This window comes from Typopeltis vanoorti, chromosome 4, assembly GCF_054136105.1.
Source record: "Typopeltis vanoorti isolate ZY-2024b chromosome 4, IOZ_Tvanoo_1.0, whole genome shotgun sequence".
Classification (NCBI taxonomy): domain Eukaryota; kingdom Metazoa; phylum Arthropoda; class Arachnida; order Uropygi; family Thelyphonidae; genus Typopeltis; species Typopeltis vanoorti.
Genome location: NC_143552.1, coordinates 25,841,406 through 25,860,189, shown reverse-complemented (window position 1 = coordinate 25,860,189; position 18,784 = coordinate 25,841,406). Strand labels below are relative to the sequence as shown.

At 36.0% G+C, this 18,784-nt stretch overlaps 1 protein-coding gene and 1 pseudogene across 5 annotated transcripts in view; one reads left to right on the top strand and one right to left on the bottom strand.

Annotated features, from left to right (window-relative positions):
* Srrm234 (Serine-arginine repetitive matrix 2/3/4) overlaps positions 1 to 18,784 on the bottom strand; it is a 615,875-nt gene that overhangs the window by 369,529 nt on the left and 227,562 nt on the right. For all 5 annotated transcript variants that reach the window (XM_090391694.1, XM_090391696.1, XM_090391697.1 and 2 more), the window contains one exon: positions 3,841 to 3,900. In XM_090391694.1, the coding sequence (XP_090247820.1) occupies positions 3,841 to 3,900 (60 nt within the window). The remainder of the gene's footprint in view (positions 1 to 3,840; positions 3,901 to 18,784) is intronic.
* Positions 5,790 to 5,950, top strand: LOC150107173 (U2 spliceosomal RNA; annotated as a pseudogene).

Below are 18,784 nucleotides of genomic sequence, written 5' to 3'. Positions count from 1 at the left end.
ACCACATAAAGGTGAGGACTGAACATTAGGTCAGAAGCACTTGTTGGTTCTCCGCTTTCCTTAAAAGAGATGTGAAGGTCTCCTCCCAGTTATATGGCTTTGTCCCTTAAGTGACCCCTAAATCATTATTATTGAATCAATCAATTAAATCATTAATTTATTAAATCACATTTTAATTAATTACAAAATTAATTAACATAAATTATTGAGTTATGCTTAATTATTTAGCTAATAATAGTGCATGCATTCAATTTAAACCAAACTTGAAAAAACTGAATAAATTCTAGCCAAGATCCAAAATACATACACACTTGATAGATTTTATTAAAATCTGTCAAGTGTATGCATACTTCTTGAATTCTGTCTCTGACTGTAACTATAACTGAAGTTATGATGCCTGAAACCAGAGGAAGTTTTAGAAAGAAGAGTTGGAAATTTTTCTTGAACACCAAAATCAGTGTCTCTTTGCTTTCAAGCATTGAAGATATTTTTTAAAAAAAGAAATGAATAAATATTCATATAGGAGATGATTTGAAGTAAGACAGATTTGACTAATTCAGCCATCCTTGTTGAATGTAGAACTAAATTTTTCTTGAATATTTATAATTTGATAAATTGTATATATATATATATATATATATGTTGCTCCCACCCATGAAAGGTTATTTGCAAACCTATAGTACATTTTGTACTGCAGGTGGGCTAAAGATTTTTTTTCTATTTTTTTTTATCAATTTTATATATATTATTTTTGCAATTTTAAAAATTTTGTTTTTTTGCATAGTCCAGAAACCCCACTCCAGAGACCAAACATGAAACTTTTTCAAGTCACTTCAATCCTCCAATATTAAAATTGTGTACAAAATGCTAACATAAAGAAGGATGTGATCCTAAATCCAATTCAGCAAATAATGCAATGTGACCATTATTATATTATTTGCTTATTTCAAGATATGCATTTGCACTTTCTTCAACATTTTCCAGAAGTGATTAATCACATAACTTGAATGATTCTTATAAAAATAACTTATGATTACATTCAGCAGGCGTTATTTCACAAAATCATTTCTTTCTTTCTCAGTTGAATCATGTGCCTTCTTCTATCTACAAATATGTTTACAAAAGTTTAGAAATAACTTGGAAACTTTTTAAATTCATTATTACACATCAACATCAATTTCCTGATATGTACCGTCAAGAGGTGTTCTGGTTACTATGACAGCACTAGATGATTAAGTTTATGTTATTAATAATCTACTATCAACAATTTCTTCCAAATTAGCCTATTACTTGTCAGCACTCCAATGTTGTCATATTTAACATTTTGTGTTCTCCTTTATTATGCAGTTTGCTTGAGATTCCTTTTATACTTGTTATTCAGCAGTCATCTGCACTTTCTTCCTTGTACATCATAATAACTGTTGTAGATAACAAGAAGTTAATTCCAGAATTTTACCAAACATGTTTGGTAAAATATTAACTTCTGGAGTTAATATTCCTCCTTGTATAATACTTTAAAGGAATCTTGGCATCTTATTATGTATAGTATAATAATAATAAATTAAAAACAAAAAATCGCATATATATTTCACTATTGTTACTTGCATGTAACACTATAAATCTATCCTTCATCTGTCTTGCTAGTACTTTTCAAAAATAGTATATAATTAGACAATATTTTTATACAGTTGCTTATTTTACTTTGGATATAGTGCTTTGTGACTATGCATGAATGTGATAATTTATGGTTTCAACCAATAGAGAGTACAATTTGGTTGGCAAAGTACCCAAACTGCCAGCCCATCCACAGTACTCAGAGCACACCTATTAATGGGGTGCACCACATAAAGGTGAGGACTGAACAGATAAGTTAATTTGGCTCAGATAAGTTAAATTAGTTTGGCTCAGATAAGTTAATTTGGGAGTTTAAAAACGATGTTTCATGAACATTTCATTAAATTATATTTGTCAATGTGAACTGTATTTATTAATAATATGAAATATGCCAATTTGAAGTAATAACATTTTATATTCCATTTGGAAAAATGGAAAAATAAAAAATCGGTCTTACGCATTACATATATTACAGTTTTTTTTTTTTTTTAAAGTCAGTTTAATTCAGGTCACTTCACTTCTTTTAAATAAGTTTTGATTCATTCTTCATCGATACAAGCACCTTGAAATTTGAAAGTGTTGAATACAATAAATTAGAACGATAAAAACCTTTTGGTCTCAGAAGATATTGACTCAGAAGACAGTGTTGTGTACTTCTTTTGTTTCCTTAGTTTTTATTCATGACATCAGAATTCTTTGGTGAGGAAAATTTTCTCAAATGGAAGATATCAATTTAAAAATTGATTTTGTGCTATATTCTCTCTCTCTCTCTTTTTTATCTCACATCTTTAGTAAACAAGTTGTCTTGAGATACACTTCCTGAAAAGTCAAAGTATTGTGGCTATATAACTTGAATTTGCAGCATCATACTACATTTTATCATGTGGTATCAAATCGTTATCTTCTATATCATATTTGCACAGCATCTCCACTTTCTGATCTAAGGACTATGGATTTGAATTGCACTGTGGCATCAATGTTTGTGAATTTGTCTTTAAATTACCAATGATATTCATTGCCCAGTGTGATACTACTACCCTTCTTATTGGAACCTTGAAGTAACTGGATAAAAAAGCATCATATCTGGTTTCTAGAGCAGGAACGATCCTGGATTATCTAATCCTATTCATCCATAGAACAATAATTTGCTATTAGTTTACAATCTTTTTTGAACAGGAGTGTTATTAAAAGTATCTATATATAGATATGCGTGATGTTATGAAACTTATTTTTAGTTGTATTTCTCACAATGTGTAAACAAGTCTTCTATGTTCAAAATAAATATAGTTATAATAGGAATATGGAATGAATTCAAGGACACATACACCTCAAATTCCAGGTAGGTGTGTGTGTGTGTGTGTGTGTGTGTGTGTGTGTGTGTGTGTGTGTGTGTGTGTGTGTGTGTGTGTGGAGGGGGCGGAATTGGTCGTTTTCTGGTAAGGGAACATGTTCTGTTGACAGGAAATTCTTTTTTTTAAATGAGATATGGAGAAACATTTTTAAAACCCTTTGTTCAGTGGAAACAATTTAGATTTTATATAGTACTGCAAAATTCAAATAAAATTTTAAACCTTAAATTCATTTACAGTATAATATACAAAAAGCTAACTCTGTGCAGCCATACTTCATATTTCAAATCTTTTCATTTGCACAAGTTCTTAAAGGAACCTCTGACATAGGCAAATTGCTTTAAACATGAATTTACATGGCTTGAATGGTAGCATGAATGATATCTGTGGTCTTTATTTCATGTTCCTGATGATGACAGAGATGAAATTTCATTTCCAGTACTATAATTTCCCTGCCATATTACCATCATCACACTTTTTGCTACATGAATGTTTTAAATTTTAGATAATACAAATAAAGAATGCATTACAAACTGCAGAATAAAATAAGTATAAGTTGACAGCATAAGGTGACAGAGAAAGTATGAGAACCTATATGGCATATGAACAGCTATTAAAAGTACTTTGCTGCTTGGCAATCATATTATGTCATCTTATAGATCAAATTTTAACTCAAAATATTATGCACTTCAAATAAATATTTCTAAGAATACGTATATATATACATCAGAACATGTGCAACTTGAACAATACCAACTCATAAAGCCTGAAATGTTTAAGGAGGTGTAAAATGAAAGGTAAATGGTGAGATTACAAAATATCAAAAAAGAAAGAATTTATGAATGATATGTAATGAATTGCAGAATTCACAACTCACCGTCCCTTTTTATGTTTCTTTGAGCGCTTTCTTTTCTTATATATTTCCATACTGTCAGACCTAATAATATATTTGTTATTATGAAACTGAAGAAAAAATCTGTAATAACTATTTTTATATACTCATGTATAATAATTCTCAACAAGAATTTTGTAACTCTACTCAAAAAAGTCCAATTCCATATTAGATTCTATTTCAGGGAGAAAAATTTAAAAACAGAATCCTTCTCTGCCACACCTTCCCAACATACCAGAGTTTTATGTTAAAAGTATGAAAAAACTTGGCTAAATAATAGACAATGATTAAAAAAAAAAAAAACTTTGTAAAATTAATATAAATGGAATATAAATAAACCTACATTGTACTTCACCTTTTACTAAATTTACAATAAGTAAGAAAATAAAATGAAATAAAATGCTTTGGTTGGAAATACATGAGTGCGAATTCTCTCTAGAATGCAAAGAATTCTTATAAGAATCTTTCAATTGTGGGAATTAATTAGTCTAATAAGGAGGTGGCGAAGACACATGGAATGTTCAGGGTCTACAGATAGGTACTCTTGAGATTGTCTGTAAAGAGACGGAAAAGTATAAAATTGACATCCTGGAAATTATAGAGACCAAATGGAATGGAGAAAGTCACTTCAAAAGACAGGATGGTAAGCTAGTTTTTTACTCAGGAGGTGACTCAAAGCATCTGTGACATTCAAAACACATTAAACAAGAGCCCTTCTTGGTTATAACCCTGTTAATGACAGGATACTTTGTATTAGACTTAAGGCTCATCCTATCAAAGTATCAATCATGGTAACTTATGTACCTCGCATAGACAAACCTGACAAAGAAAGTGAAGAATTCTATGAAAACTTACAGACTGTTTTGGACTGCCTACCAAGGAGAGACATACTTTACATCTTAGGGGACTTTAATGGAAAAGTGGGAAAGAGTATGAGAGTTAGGCCTCAGTGTGGCATATTTGGTCTGGGTGAACATAACACCCATGGTGAAAGACTGTTGGAATTTACCCACGCTAACAAATTAGTTATTACTAACACCTGCTTCCAGAATCAACTATGACAGACCTATACTTGGACATCTAACACTTATAGGTCAAGGCACCTGAGTGATTACATCCTGGCTCTCCAGCAGTGGAAGACAAGCATCTCTGATGTGCATACTTGTCCTTGAGAGATTGTGGTACAGACCATCAGCTAGCAAGAGCCAAAGTAAGACTAAGAGTCCAAAACTTCCAAGTAAGGTAAATCCCACTAGACTGGATGTTAGAGTAATTCCTAGTGGGTTCACAGAAGAAACATCAACTCGGTTGGATGATTATTTGAAGACCAATGAGGACAACTCACCAGAAATGCTTTGGGAAGGAGTCAAGGTGATAATACAGGATACAACCAAGAAGTATCTCGAACCAATAAGAAGACCAAGAGACCCATGGATATCAGACTCAACATGGGAACTAATCAAAAGAAAGCTGTTAGTAAAACAAAGAGGAGACAGGGACTGAAAAATATAAGAAATTACACAGAGAAGTCATAAGAGCATAAAGCACAAGTTTGAGCTCAAATTGAATGCCATCAAAGACAGAAAGCCTTACTAACAGAAGAACTAGAAATCAAAAACAAATGGAAAGAATACGTAAGAAACTGTACAACAGAGTAAACGAAGAAAATTTGGAGGAGCCCTCTAAACCAGGAATATTCTTTCAAATCTGCCGTTTCAGTTGGAGAAAGAAAATTAGTGAACCACTAAAACAAGATGTTAAAAAAACAAGATGTTGAGAGAGCTGATCATTGAGTTAATGTAACACCTGGGCAACTTAGAGTAATGGTGGAGTAAAATACATGCACTTCATCACTTTGCAAAAATCAGCATAATATCTTGGGAGTGAGGTGTTTCATACCAGATATTAAATTAAAAAGAACAGATATGATACTTTTTGTTTCTCAGTCTTTAGGCCATGATAAGAGTATCGTATCGATTTTTATCAGTTTAATATGTGATATGGATAACAAGATATTAAACTAATTTTTGAAAGGTGGCAATGTGCTTGGTGCTTGTTCCACCTTTTTGTGATATAAGGCTCCACCTCAGCCTACACTGCTAGAAAAGAAATCAACAGAACCATAGTGTGAGGAACAAAAAGCCATGGTATCCTTAATAAAATGTGGGACCTCCTTTCGCTCCAATGACTGCAGCAATCCTATGGAGCAAATACTTTCCACAAGCATGCGATAACAATGAATGGGATTTTGAGCCATTCTTCCTATAGCCATGTAATGAAGTCCTGGGCTTTTGTGGGATGGATGTCCCATGACCTTGCCCATTGTTTGAGAACATGAACCTCACCATACAGCCCTGATCCCAATCCTGTTGAATTGGAACATTGAGCAAGGTGACACAGTGCATTGTCTTGCAGAAAGAGACAATGGTCAGTTCCATAGAAATGCCACGAAGTAGGAAGCATTGTATTATTATTATTATTACACATCATCGTCCTCTGCGCTTGGTCGCTTGAAGTCAGACTTAAGTTCAAGTCTAGTCGCCGACTGGAGGAACTTTTTCTAAGCCTTTTTTCGACCGATTCCCGAGTTAGTTGATCTCTGGCACAGGCAAACGGGTTTTTCCTCCCAGAAACTCGGGTTTTTCATCCTGTAAACTCAAGAAAATCGACCGTAGTACCCACATTATGTCAGACAGTAACATATCTTGTTAGGGTTAGGTACCAAGAGATGGCAGCACTTGTTTGCCAGCCTCTTCATCGGTGACTGCTATAATTAGTGATAGCCATGGGCCAGCTATCTCTGATTGGCTACCGGTGGAGATTGAACTGCCCACTCAGTCTCCAATAGCTAGATAGGGTTAAAAGGCCTCGCCTACTCCCTATAAGGGAATAAAAGGCGTTAGATGATTTATTTATTTTATTTATTTATTACATATCACCTCCAGAACGTCAAAAGACTCATCAAGGGAGGACACCTACTCTGCAACTCTCTGTCTCCACCACTCATTTTGCCTACTGCAACTACCTCATCATCTACACCAACGCCATCTACTGCCGACCACCCCCCACCACCATCACTAGTATTTTCACAGACAATCATAAACATCCATGCCCATGGCAGGATTTGAACTGGCAGCTTTTTGGCTGGAAAGCAGATAAGCTACCCACTCGACCAACCAGGCCAGCTAGTTTATCCAGAATGTTCATATGTTTGTGCCACCACAAACAGAGGTCTCAGGCCAAACCAAGAAAAACAGGCCCATATCATCACTGCCTCCTCTGAATTTCACAGTTGGGATCAAGACTGTCGCCAGATTAGATCATGCCCAGAGGCAAACAATTAAATATTGCCCCTGATGGATTATAAGACAAAAATATAAGAAAATCTCCGATTGCTATTTTGTTTTTATTACAAGAGAAACATTAATGCAAAACAATTATTAATCCTCCAAATATTAATTAAATGTTTGCTCTAAGGGGATATCACACAATAAAACTTTTTATAAGCTCTTCTAAATTTAAATTATAAGCTATATCTGCCTCTATTGATATAGTTGCGACCAACAATCTTTTTTTGAGTCAATTAATTAATGTTTAAATTAATTATTTTTTCTTAATAATGATTCTATAGTTAATGATGCATAGCCGAAAATTGCCACGTGCCCCAAGACCTTTCACGTACCCCTGAGGGTATGCATACCACACTTTGAGAAACACTGATATAATAAGTGGGTTCTAAAATGTTTAGTTTTAGTATGCATGACTATAATTTTTTATAATAAGCACATTAACTAAACTAAACGTCATATATTTGTAAAATATCTCGGTATAATACAGCGCCTACCACAATATGGTTGAACGAGCCCTTATTAAACGGTGCTGTTAGGCAGGCTACCTCTGTGCTACACCCTGTCGATGGTACAAGTTGGGGTTATGCACACTAGTAAGAAATGTTCACTGGACATCTGCCATACCTGTCCATCTAATTGGTAGCTCCATGTCAGCTTTCCAAGCTTCCACACCCCACTGTACACATTCTTTGCACCACTAAAGATGAGGCTGCATGTTGGTTCAGGAAACGTAGGGTTTATATATTGCAGTCCTACCATGGAATATTGTGATGGAGGTGGTGACGGAGGAGGTGAGAGAAGACGTGCCTTGGACTATGTTGTATGCAGATGACATCGTGCTGTGTGCAGAATCAAGAGAAGAAGTGGCAGCTAAACTGGAAAGTTGGAGGAAAGTACTGGAAGAGAGAGAAGTATGAGACTGAGCAGAGGTAAGACAGAGTATATGTGTTGCAAAGTGGATGGCAGCCAGGAGACAGATCTAGAGCTGGAAGGAAATGTCACCAGGAAGGTCAGTGACTTTAGATATTAGGTTCAACAATGGAAGAGGATGGTGAGGCAGAGAAGGAAGTGGGATGCAGGATACAAGCAGGATGGAGGAACGGGAGAGAGATGGCTGGAGTGCTATGCGATAAGAGGGTACCGATAAATCTTAAAGGCAAAATCTACAGGACAGTAGTGAGACCAGCTATGACATATGCTATGGAACCTGTGGCCTTGAGGAAAAATAACATCAGCAGGATGGAGGTAGAGGAAATGAAATGCTTAGGTGGATGTGCGGTGTGACTAGAAAGGATCGTCTGAGAAATGATTATGTAAGGGGAACAGTGAAAGTTACGAACTTAGGAACAAAGATACAGGAGGCAAGGTTGAGATGGTTTGGTCATGTGATGAGGAGAGAGGAAGAGCATGTGGGGGAGAAAGGTCATGCAGATGGATGTGCAGGGGAAGAGGAAGCACAGACAGCCAAAGAAGAGATGGTGGAGGAGGACTTGAGTATGAAGAACTTGGATGTGGCTACAGCCCAAGACAGGAAGTTGTGGAGGAGACTCACCACAAAACAGCAACCCTACTTAAATGGGAAAAGCTGCAGAAGAAGAAGAGGTAGTTACAGGATTGACACTGGGAAGTTGTGGAGGAGACTCACCACAAACAGCAACCCTACTTAAGTGGGAAAAGCTGCAGAAGAAGAAGTCCTATCATGGAAACCCATGTTGTGAGCCTCGGTTCTGAATGTTTTTTTGCAGATTTGTCTTTCAGTCAATGCCCAGAACTCTGCATTCAACATGTTGGCTGACAAACAGCAATTTTTACATATTGTCCTTTGTAGCACCATGCAGTTACGTTTGGTGAGTGTGGTGAATTGTCCACTGTGGGTAGCACTTACAGGTAACTTCCTGAGCTTTCATCTTAGTATGGTTGTTGACCCAGGACAGCCCAATTTGTCAACAATTTGCTGAACAGATAGGCCTTGCAACATAGCATCCTATCATAACGCTTTGTTCAAACTCCATCAGTTCCTATCTTGCAGCTATTTCACCTAGACACAGTTGCATTGACTTGGGAGCATCATATTTCTCCAATTTATACCAGCTATAAACACGTGACTCATTACATAGCACAATGCACCTTGCCCATTGGGGAGTCTGTTGTCTTCTTTCCCAGCAGTGTATAGATACACATATTATTATTATTTAGGTAACCTCTGTTGAGTCAACAGACTCATCATGGGATTCAACCAGCAACATGTCTATCATTATGAACTCTGAAGTTATTTGCACTCCTGGCATTCACAATGCATTCCACTCATCAACAACTCTCCACATAAAAATTGCCAGGGATGGGCTCCTGTAGTTAACATCCACTCTTTTTATAATTCCTTCTGTATTAATCTGTTAGAGTCCCTTAACGAATGTGAAGGTCTCTATCATATCTCCTCTTTTCCTCCTATCTATCAAATTCTGTAATCCACATTCACTCAAATGCTCTTGATAACCAACATTCCAGAGTCATGATATCACTTTAGTCATTTATCTTGGATTCTTCCTAGTGTTTCCACATCACAATGAAAACCAGACAAACAAATCTGAGCACAGTAGTCCATGTGTAGTTGGACCAATGCCTTATATAGAGACCACTACCTTATCCCCACATGTCAATGTACTTTTTATCATAGCAGCAGTATGATGTGCAGTCTATGCAACATTTGCAATGTGCCCTTGGAACTTTAGTCTGCTGTCAACAATTACCCCAAGATCCCGAATCTCATCTACTTCTTGAAGCACAGCTCCACCATTATAGTATGTAGTCTCATATCTCTGTACCCCCCAAAGTGTAACACTTTGCATATATAAATATTAAAACTATATCCCTACTCGTCTGTCCAAGCCAAAAGTCTATTCAAATTTTTCTGTAGAGCATTAACATAAGCAATACTCCTGATAATTCTAGCTAATTTTGCATCATAAGCAAACATTTGAAGATTCCCAGTCAATCCACATGAAATGTCATTAACAAATAAATTAAATAGTAAGGGGGCCCTAGAATAGAGCGATGAAGCATGTCACTGATCACTTTCCTTTTCTGAGCCACTACTCCGTTATATACAACTTCTGGTATCTTTCAGCAAGCCAATCTTCAATCCTTGTTTCCACTGCCCCTCACACACACTGTACTAAAAAAGTTATCAGTGTCAAGCCTATAAAACTCCTATAGAATCTTCCATGCTTCTATCATATCTCCTTTCTTATGCCCATCAGCTAGTTTTTTGCATCTCCAGACCCTCACCTCAATCTATTCTGCCACATGGATCTGAATCCTCTTCATCGCGATGGATTCCAGGCAACCAGATCTGTGTGTGCAGTGGTCTAGATGTGGTCTTATTAATGCCACATAAAGTGAAACAATAAATTCCTTATCCCTGCTTATCAGTGTATTTATTCTTCAACACCCTGATGTAATCTGATGTGCTGTTTTGGCCACTCTTTTGAAATATGCCCTCTAAACTTCGATTTTCTGTCCACAATCATCCCCAAGACACTGGCCTTGTCAACTTCTTGCAATTCAGTTCCATCAATGTAGTACACAGCATGTGATAAGTGTATCACGTTATACTTGGTCATGTTAAAATGGCGGCCATTTACCTTTGCTCATACTGGCAGCTTATTTCAGTTATTGTGCATGATTTCTACATCACTGTCATTGACAATAGTTCTTTCCAGTTTTGCATCATCAGCAAACAACTAATATTTCCCATCAAATTATTTCCTATGTCATTAATGTACAAATTAAATGACAGAGGTCCAGGTACTGGGCCCAGAGATACACAAGTCACCTGTCTTCTCCTGTACTCAACTCCTCCATAAACCACTTTCAATATCTGTACATCAGTCACCCTCTAATCACCTACTTCAGATCCATTTCCATTTGTTCCAATTTATGCAATAGGGTTCCACATGGAATCCTGTCAAATGCCTTTGCAAAGTCCAGCAATGTCACCAAGTAAATATTTCCTTTATCCAACTGCACTGTCACTTTATTACAGAATGTCGGTAAATTTCTAAGGCAAGACCTACCCCTAAAACCCTTATGAAGTATCATATTTCTGTTCACCCAGTCCTGAATTCTAACTTTTACCAACTTTTCCAAAACCTTAACTAACACTCCTGATATAATGATATTAGGAGTGGTGGTTTGGAGCTTCTTTTATACAGTGGGATTATTTAGACTTTTTCCACACCAGGAGCCTTATCACAACTGAGGCTTAAATTAAACAGCTTGTTCAGAAGAGGTGCTAATTCTTGTGCACATTCTTGTAACACATGGGTCAACATGCCATCACCATGACCATGTTTGCACTAAGGTTCTGCAATATGCTAAGCACACCTATTTCTTCCAGCAGTCAGTCACAACCAAGATGCAAAATGAACACTTAGTAACTTAACTATTTAATTTGCTTTTGTTACTTCTGTACCATCCCACTCTTTAAAGTCATCCTTCCATAGTTATTCCTCTGTTTACTTTCACGTAGCAAAAAAACTCCTTAGAATTTCTTTTCGCTAATCAGTTTGCTTCCTCTCATAATTAGTTTTGGCAGTTCCTGACCATTCAGTTCACCCTTCTTGCCTGTGCCCCCTTGTACTGGCTCATGGGAATGCTGATCACCCTTCATTTAATACTCCCTCCACAAACTTTCTTTATCTGTAACTACTGCTGAATAATGCTATTCATTCATCTTCCTCCTACTTGATTTATCCTTTTTACTCTGGGTATACCGTTTGATACTGCTTTGTTTAAAATCCCTTGACAACCTTCCATGAACCACCAACATCTTTTCTCCAAATTTTCATGCCATGGCACTGATGAAAGATGACTCTGCCTGTCATAATCACTAACTTTGTAATTCCACATACACCCCTTCTTAACAGAAAATTCTGTTAGTAAAGTCTGGCAATCTCCCAGGTGAAGACCACACAATCGCTTTCCCAAAGTGGAGACAGTGTAGCTAAATTGATTACTGATAAGTTCTCCGATGCTATGACCAGATCTACCACTCTCGAACTTCATTCCTTCCATTACATGCTGTCTCAGGTAATTATCTCTTAGTAACTGCAGAAGAAGAAGAGGTAGTATAAACTCCATTTCCTTCCTTCCTCCTGACCATTCCTTCTTCAAATCTATGTCCCCATAGTTAAAATTCCCAATAATAATTACAACAACCTGCACTCTAATGCAAATTTGCATTATCTACATTCTATCTTATATCTATTTGCACTATCTATATTCTCCCTTATACCATGGATTATAGCAGTAATCAATTATATATTTCATCTTATTGATCTCTATTTCACACCAAATAGTCTAAAAATTAACTACCTCAGCATGCATGTCCTCTTGATGCACTTCTACTCTTTCAATAGTTTCAAGGTTTCAATGCTTCTGCTATCATTAGCAACCCCAACCCCATTCTGTCCGCTTTGTCCTCTGTGAAATACTGTATCCTTTACATTCAATCTCTATATAATCCTTAGAGAATCAAGTCTAATTCCTATAATTTTTTTCCTACAAGTTTAGTCTATGTACTGTATGTAGTGACAATTAATATAACAGTAATCTCTTAATAAATATAAATTGGAGTGGAATGAAAACGACCAAACTCTGCATAATGATAAATATCTTCCCTCCACAAACAGTTACTAAGACAATACTAATTTCACAAATTGAATTTTAATCAAAAACCTTCAAACTAGCATGTTGTATACATATTTAAACCTTTGTAAAAATGTGCTCACTCAACATGAAAGGGACATAACATGAATTTGAATGGAAATGCAGGACGATGTGACACTGCCTAGTGTGAACATGTTAAACTTACAAATTCTATGAGATAATAGACTCTGATATTTTCTATTACAATGTTTTCTAGCAAGTTCTAACTAAAATTTTTTAAAATGAAACATAACAGAAAATATCGTGTATCACATAACTTTAGCATGTTCACATGAGCAGTGTCACATTTTTCTTCAAGAGGGAATTTGCTTGAAGTATTTGCCTTTTGGACAAACCATTGTTTTACATAATATTCTGGAGGTTATGCATTTCTTGAAACCCGCCAAGGATTGAAACAAACAACATGCACACAGTTTATTGCATTCCTTACAATGAGAATGAGACTCCCTATGTTACTATCTATCCTATCCTATCCCATCCCAATGGCTTTAACAGGCCTTTAAGGCCCACAACCTTCCAAGCATGCTTGGATTTCGTAACCGAAATACGAGGATAGAATGGTCACTCCTATGCCTCAAGGTATTCTTGGCTGTATTCCTGTGTGTTCACGGGGCCGGTTTGCCTGTTTGCGGGATGAAAAACACCAGATAAACTGGCGGAAAAAAACCATACTGCCCGCGCCCAAGACCGGCTAACTTGGCTATGGCTGAGGAAGATCCTTCAGCTCCTCACGTCTCCGACGGGAATCGAACCTAGGACACTCCTTCCCCAGGCATATGGTTGCGAAGCGCAAACCCACTAGGCTAACCGCGCAGACCCTATGTTACTAGAAAAGATAAATTGTCTAATCCTTGTATAAAATTCACCGTGAAAGTTGCAAAAGAGAGTAAACTAGTCTATTTGGACGTTTTGGTTTTCCGTTCTCCTGAACTTATTATGTCTGTATAACGACTAAAATATTCGCTTGCTGATACATACTATATAATTCAGCTCATTATCCTTCTCAAAAGATATGAGTTATATTATAAAGATCTACTGATTATAATAAACCTGAAAAATCTGGCCAAGTACAACATGGCGTAGATAATGAATATAGAATCTTCTGGACAAGAACCCAATTACTTCATCACTGTTGCTTTAAATGTGAATGTTTATTTAAGGAAAGTACTTTAGTCTTAGCACACCACTCAAATTTGAATCAGAAAGATTGTATGTCTTTACCAAAAATGTGGGAAAGTCTCATTCTCCTTAGTCATAACTAGTTTATTATATACTATAATTACCCTATTTTTCACCTTATAAGATGCACTTTTTTTGTATCTAAAATTTATCTGAAAATAAAGATGCATCCTATAAGCAGAATGCATTGTATATACCAATGTGTTTTTATAGGTATGCACAGTTACTTGAATAGTTGCACAGTTGTTAATAATCATGAATTTAAACTAGTAATCAATACATTATATTAAATTTTTTTTAATCCATAAATTCTACAAAGCACAGAACAATTGCATTTAAACATAATGTGATTGAGTATGCAAAAACGAATGACAACAGGGCAGCAAAGCGACACTTTGGGCCTGCGCATAAGGAAAAAATGGTACTAACTTAGAGGAAACAACAGCAATTAATAGAAACAAATTGTAAAAAACACAATCTCTGCAGAAAACCGGCAAAATGGTCAGAAACTGAAAATGAATTAAAAACTTGGATAATGGATCAAAGAAGATTGGGTTGCTGCATATCTACAAAAATGATTATTCAATGAGAAAAATTATTGGCAACAGAAAGAAATATCATTGATTTTACAGGGTCGCCATCATTTTCCTTCATTTATATGTGTGCAAAAATGAAAATATCACAAAAAATGCCAGACAAATTTGAAAATAAAATGATTAAGTTTTTTATATTCATCATAAATGCTAGAAAACAAGACAATTTTGAACTTTCACAGATAGCTAATATGAATGAAGTGCCTCTGACTTTTGATGTGCCCTCAAATCAAGACTGCTGACTCCAAAGGTAAAAAAAAAAAAAAAAAAAAAAAAAAAAAAAAAAAAAAATTATTAAATTTTTGGTCACGAAAAATCCTATACTATACCATTGATTTGTTGTGTTGTTTGAATGGAACAAAATTGCCACCTTTTTTAATTTTTAAAAGAAAAACAATGTCCAAAAGGTTACATTCATATTCATTCAAAAGGATGGATGGATGAGGAAGGGATGAAGTTATGGATAAAGAAGGTGTGGTCTGGACGTCCTGGCAGTTTATGTCAGAAACTTGCTTTATTAGTATGGGATCAACTATGCGAAAAGGCTTGTGTCGTACATTTTGATTTGATTTTAACGGTATAGATGCGCACACAGATTGATAAGAAAATAACTATTTAATGACTTAATTGCTAATATTTCACTGGTATTCTATCCAGCATCTTCAGAGCACACAAACAAAGTTTGTTACAGTAGTGAGACAACCACAATCCGGTTTAACATTGGGACTAGTATGAGCAATCATGCAACATAAAGACTAAAGTCCTAATTAAACGCCATCTAAGTTGAAAAAAAAAAAAAAAAAAAAAAAACGAGAGAGAAAGCAGGCATTAATTTGGTCTTAGGATGATTGTCTCCCAAATCTTTGGTAGATTTATACAGCCATACTTGTTGAGATTTGGAGTATGTTTCAAGGTTACTGTTGATTCCAGGAACAACTGCTATGACTTGTAAAAGCTTCTGTGCAGCACTTTTGTTTTCTTCAATCGATCCTGTGTGCAGGTTATCTAAAGCATGGTCTGCCAGACCCGACTTGCCAAAGCGAAAGTGCCATATATATTTCTTGTGTTCACTGAAGCGGATGTCCACAATTCATCCTGTCTGTCCATAGTAGGCTCTATGACATGAACAGGGCACTTCAGAAACTCCTGGATGTGATAGAGGAGAGAATCTGCCCTTGAACGGATGAGAGTTGCCAATTTCACATAAGGATTAAATACAGTGCATAGTTGGTGTTTGTTAAGCACTCTAGATATCTTTTCAGATGTGCCTTTAATGTATGGGATGGTGACAGTTTTGTTGTAGTCTTCTGTGGTAGACAGTGGGGGGGGGAAGGGATTTCTGGGGAGCATTGAGTATTTTATCTATCTTATGGGAATTATAACCATTGGTCAGGAAGGTGTGACATAGGTGAGAAAGTTCAGCAGTGAGAGCAATGTCATTGGAACAAATTGCTCTAGCTCTATGGGTTAGTGTTTTTAGAATACCATATTGTTGAGATGTGTGATGGTGTGATTGTTTGTGTAAATATCTCCCTATATGTGTGAGTTTTCTATAAACCGAGAATGATAAGGAACCTTCTGGAAGATGTGTGATTAGTGTGTCCAGGAAGGGCAGACAGTCATTAGCTTCCAGTTCTATTGTAAAGTGGATTTTTGGGTGCTGGTTATTTAAATGCACTAAAAATGTACTCAACGTGTCTGGGCCATGTGGCCAAATAGTAAATACATCATCAACATAGCATAGCCAGAGACTAGGTTTGAGAGTGGCTGCATTGATAGCCAGCTTTTCCAGATGTTCTATGTAGAAGTTGGCTAAGGGGGGGGGGGATCCCACAGCTGTTCCATCTAATTGTTTATATATTTTCCCTTTCCATGTAAAATAACTTACCTGTGCTGTGAATTTAAATAGATGAAATATATCAGAAGAAAATTGTGAATTCAGTAAATTAAGGATTTCAGTTAATTGTACATTCATGAATAGTGAGGTGATATCAAATCATTGGGAGTTAGACCAGGCAGAAGTCACAAAACCAATCAGTTCACAAGCGAAGGAAGAAGCTACTGCTCTTGCGGAGCAGGCCATGAATAACAGCACTGGTTCCTGCAGTTCATGTGCTGTATCAAGGATGTGACTTACACAACTGTCTGGAAAATCTTACAGAAGATTCTGCATTTCTACCCATTCAAGATAACCCTGACACAGGAGTAGCACCAGCAAGACTCTGAAAGTCAACTGACATTCCTTGTTCGAGTGGAGTTGGATGCTGCGTGGCAGTGGATAATTTTGTGGGGAGATGAGACTCACTTTCATGGAGCTGTGAATACTCACATATGTCGGGTATGAGCTACACAAAATCCCGCATACAATCCAATAAATTTTTTTGCTTTCATCCAAAGTTATTATTTGGTGTGGATTTACAGCTTTGTTTATCATTTGACCATTCTTCTCTGAGGACATCTGCTAGTCAGTCCTGTGATCTGCTCAGTTACTGCCAAGAGGAATCAAGATATGATAAACAATTTTATTGTGCCACAGATACAGTAGTGCCTGTGCATGGATTCAGTCATTTTCATGAAGGATGGGGCCTCCTCCACACATTGGTCAATCCATACAGGAGGTTCTTTGAGAACATTTCATGGAAGCCAGAGCGATTGGCTGTGGATTTCCCACGAAATGGCAGCCTTGTTCACCTGATCCAACCCTCTGTGACTTTGGGATCTGGGGATTTCTCAAAGACAGGGTTTATTAGGATCATCCTGATAAACCCTGTCATAACTTATTAGATAACTGAAAGACAGCATAGTGTAGCATGCATGCAAAATCAATCCCAACTAGCTGCGTTCTGCTGCTGCTGAAAATACTGTGCAAAGGATGCAGTTTGTGGCATACTGGGAAGGAGAGCACATTGAATTGTACAGTCAGTGAATGCATAATGGAAGTGAATAAAAGTGTGTTATTCATGCTTGTATCACTTTTCTCCTTACATGTAGAGAAAAATTACTACATCTACATTCGGTACATTATACAGTGCCTCTGGTGGTGACTTTTGGAAATACTTTTTTTTCCCATCTCAGATATCGCTTTTGCATGATACACAATGTATTCCTGCAAAGTTTTGTAATATTTGGATCACTGAGTGGTACTCCACAAGGAATTAAACAGATATATATTAATTTCACCCTCTACTGTAATCGCATCTCAATGTTATCATGTGATATGTATTCATGGCTAATGTTGTAAATAATCTATTGTTAGCATTTCCTTGTATAACAATTCCACCAAATATGGCTTGTTAGTTTAAAGCTGAAATATTTGTAAACAAAGTTTGTTTAACATTTCCTATGATTAAAATATTTCTTTCTGTATTATTTATTTAATTAGATTTCATTTTGCTATGTATGAAATAATACTTGGTATTTTACTGGTTGGTGAGAAAGAAGAGGAGGGGGGGTTTGCATATAATTATATATAATAATTATAATTATAATTATAATTATAAATAATTATAAATAAATAATTATTTATAATTATTTATAATAATTATAAATAATTAAATAATTAAAATCTTGAAATTTTAATTATTTTTCTTACTGAGATACTAAAGATTATAGAGACTTTATTTATTATTATCATTTATTTATAATTTGTATATCACTTCTACTGTAGACTGTAAGGCCTACAGCAAATAAATGCCATGTGTGGGCTGAGACAAAGTAATTTGATGATTACTTTGAAGATTTGTAGGTTGTCTTTGGGGAATACTTTATGGGAAAGACTGTTTCACAGAGGTAGACAGAATGAAAGACAACTGGAAGCAGCAGGTTTGGTAAGTTAGAATTTCAAATTTTCCTCTAGGTTTTACAGAAATAGAGGCATAATGAATGCTAGTTCTGCCGAACAGGACCCATGGACATATCTGTAGAAGAGACACAATGCAAAAACTGGCTGTCTAAGAGACAGCAGATGAAAGAGTGTTATAAGAAAGTAGTTGTCGACCACTGAACAACTCCCTTCTTATATACTGGCCAGTATGTGCAGGCTTACGGTAAACAGTGAAGGGAAAAGCTGGAAAGTAGATG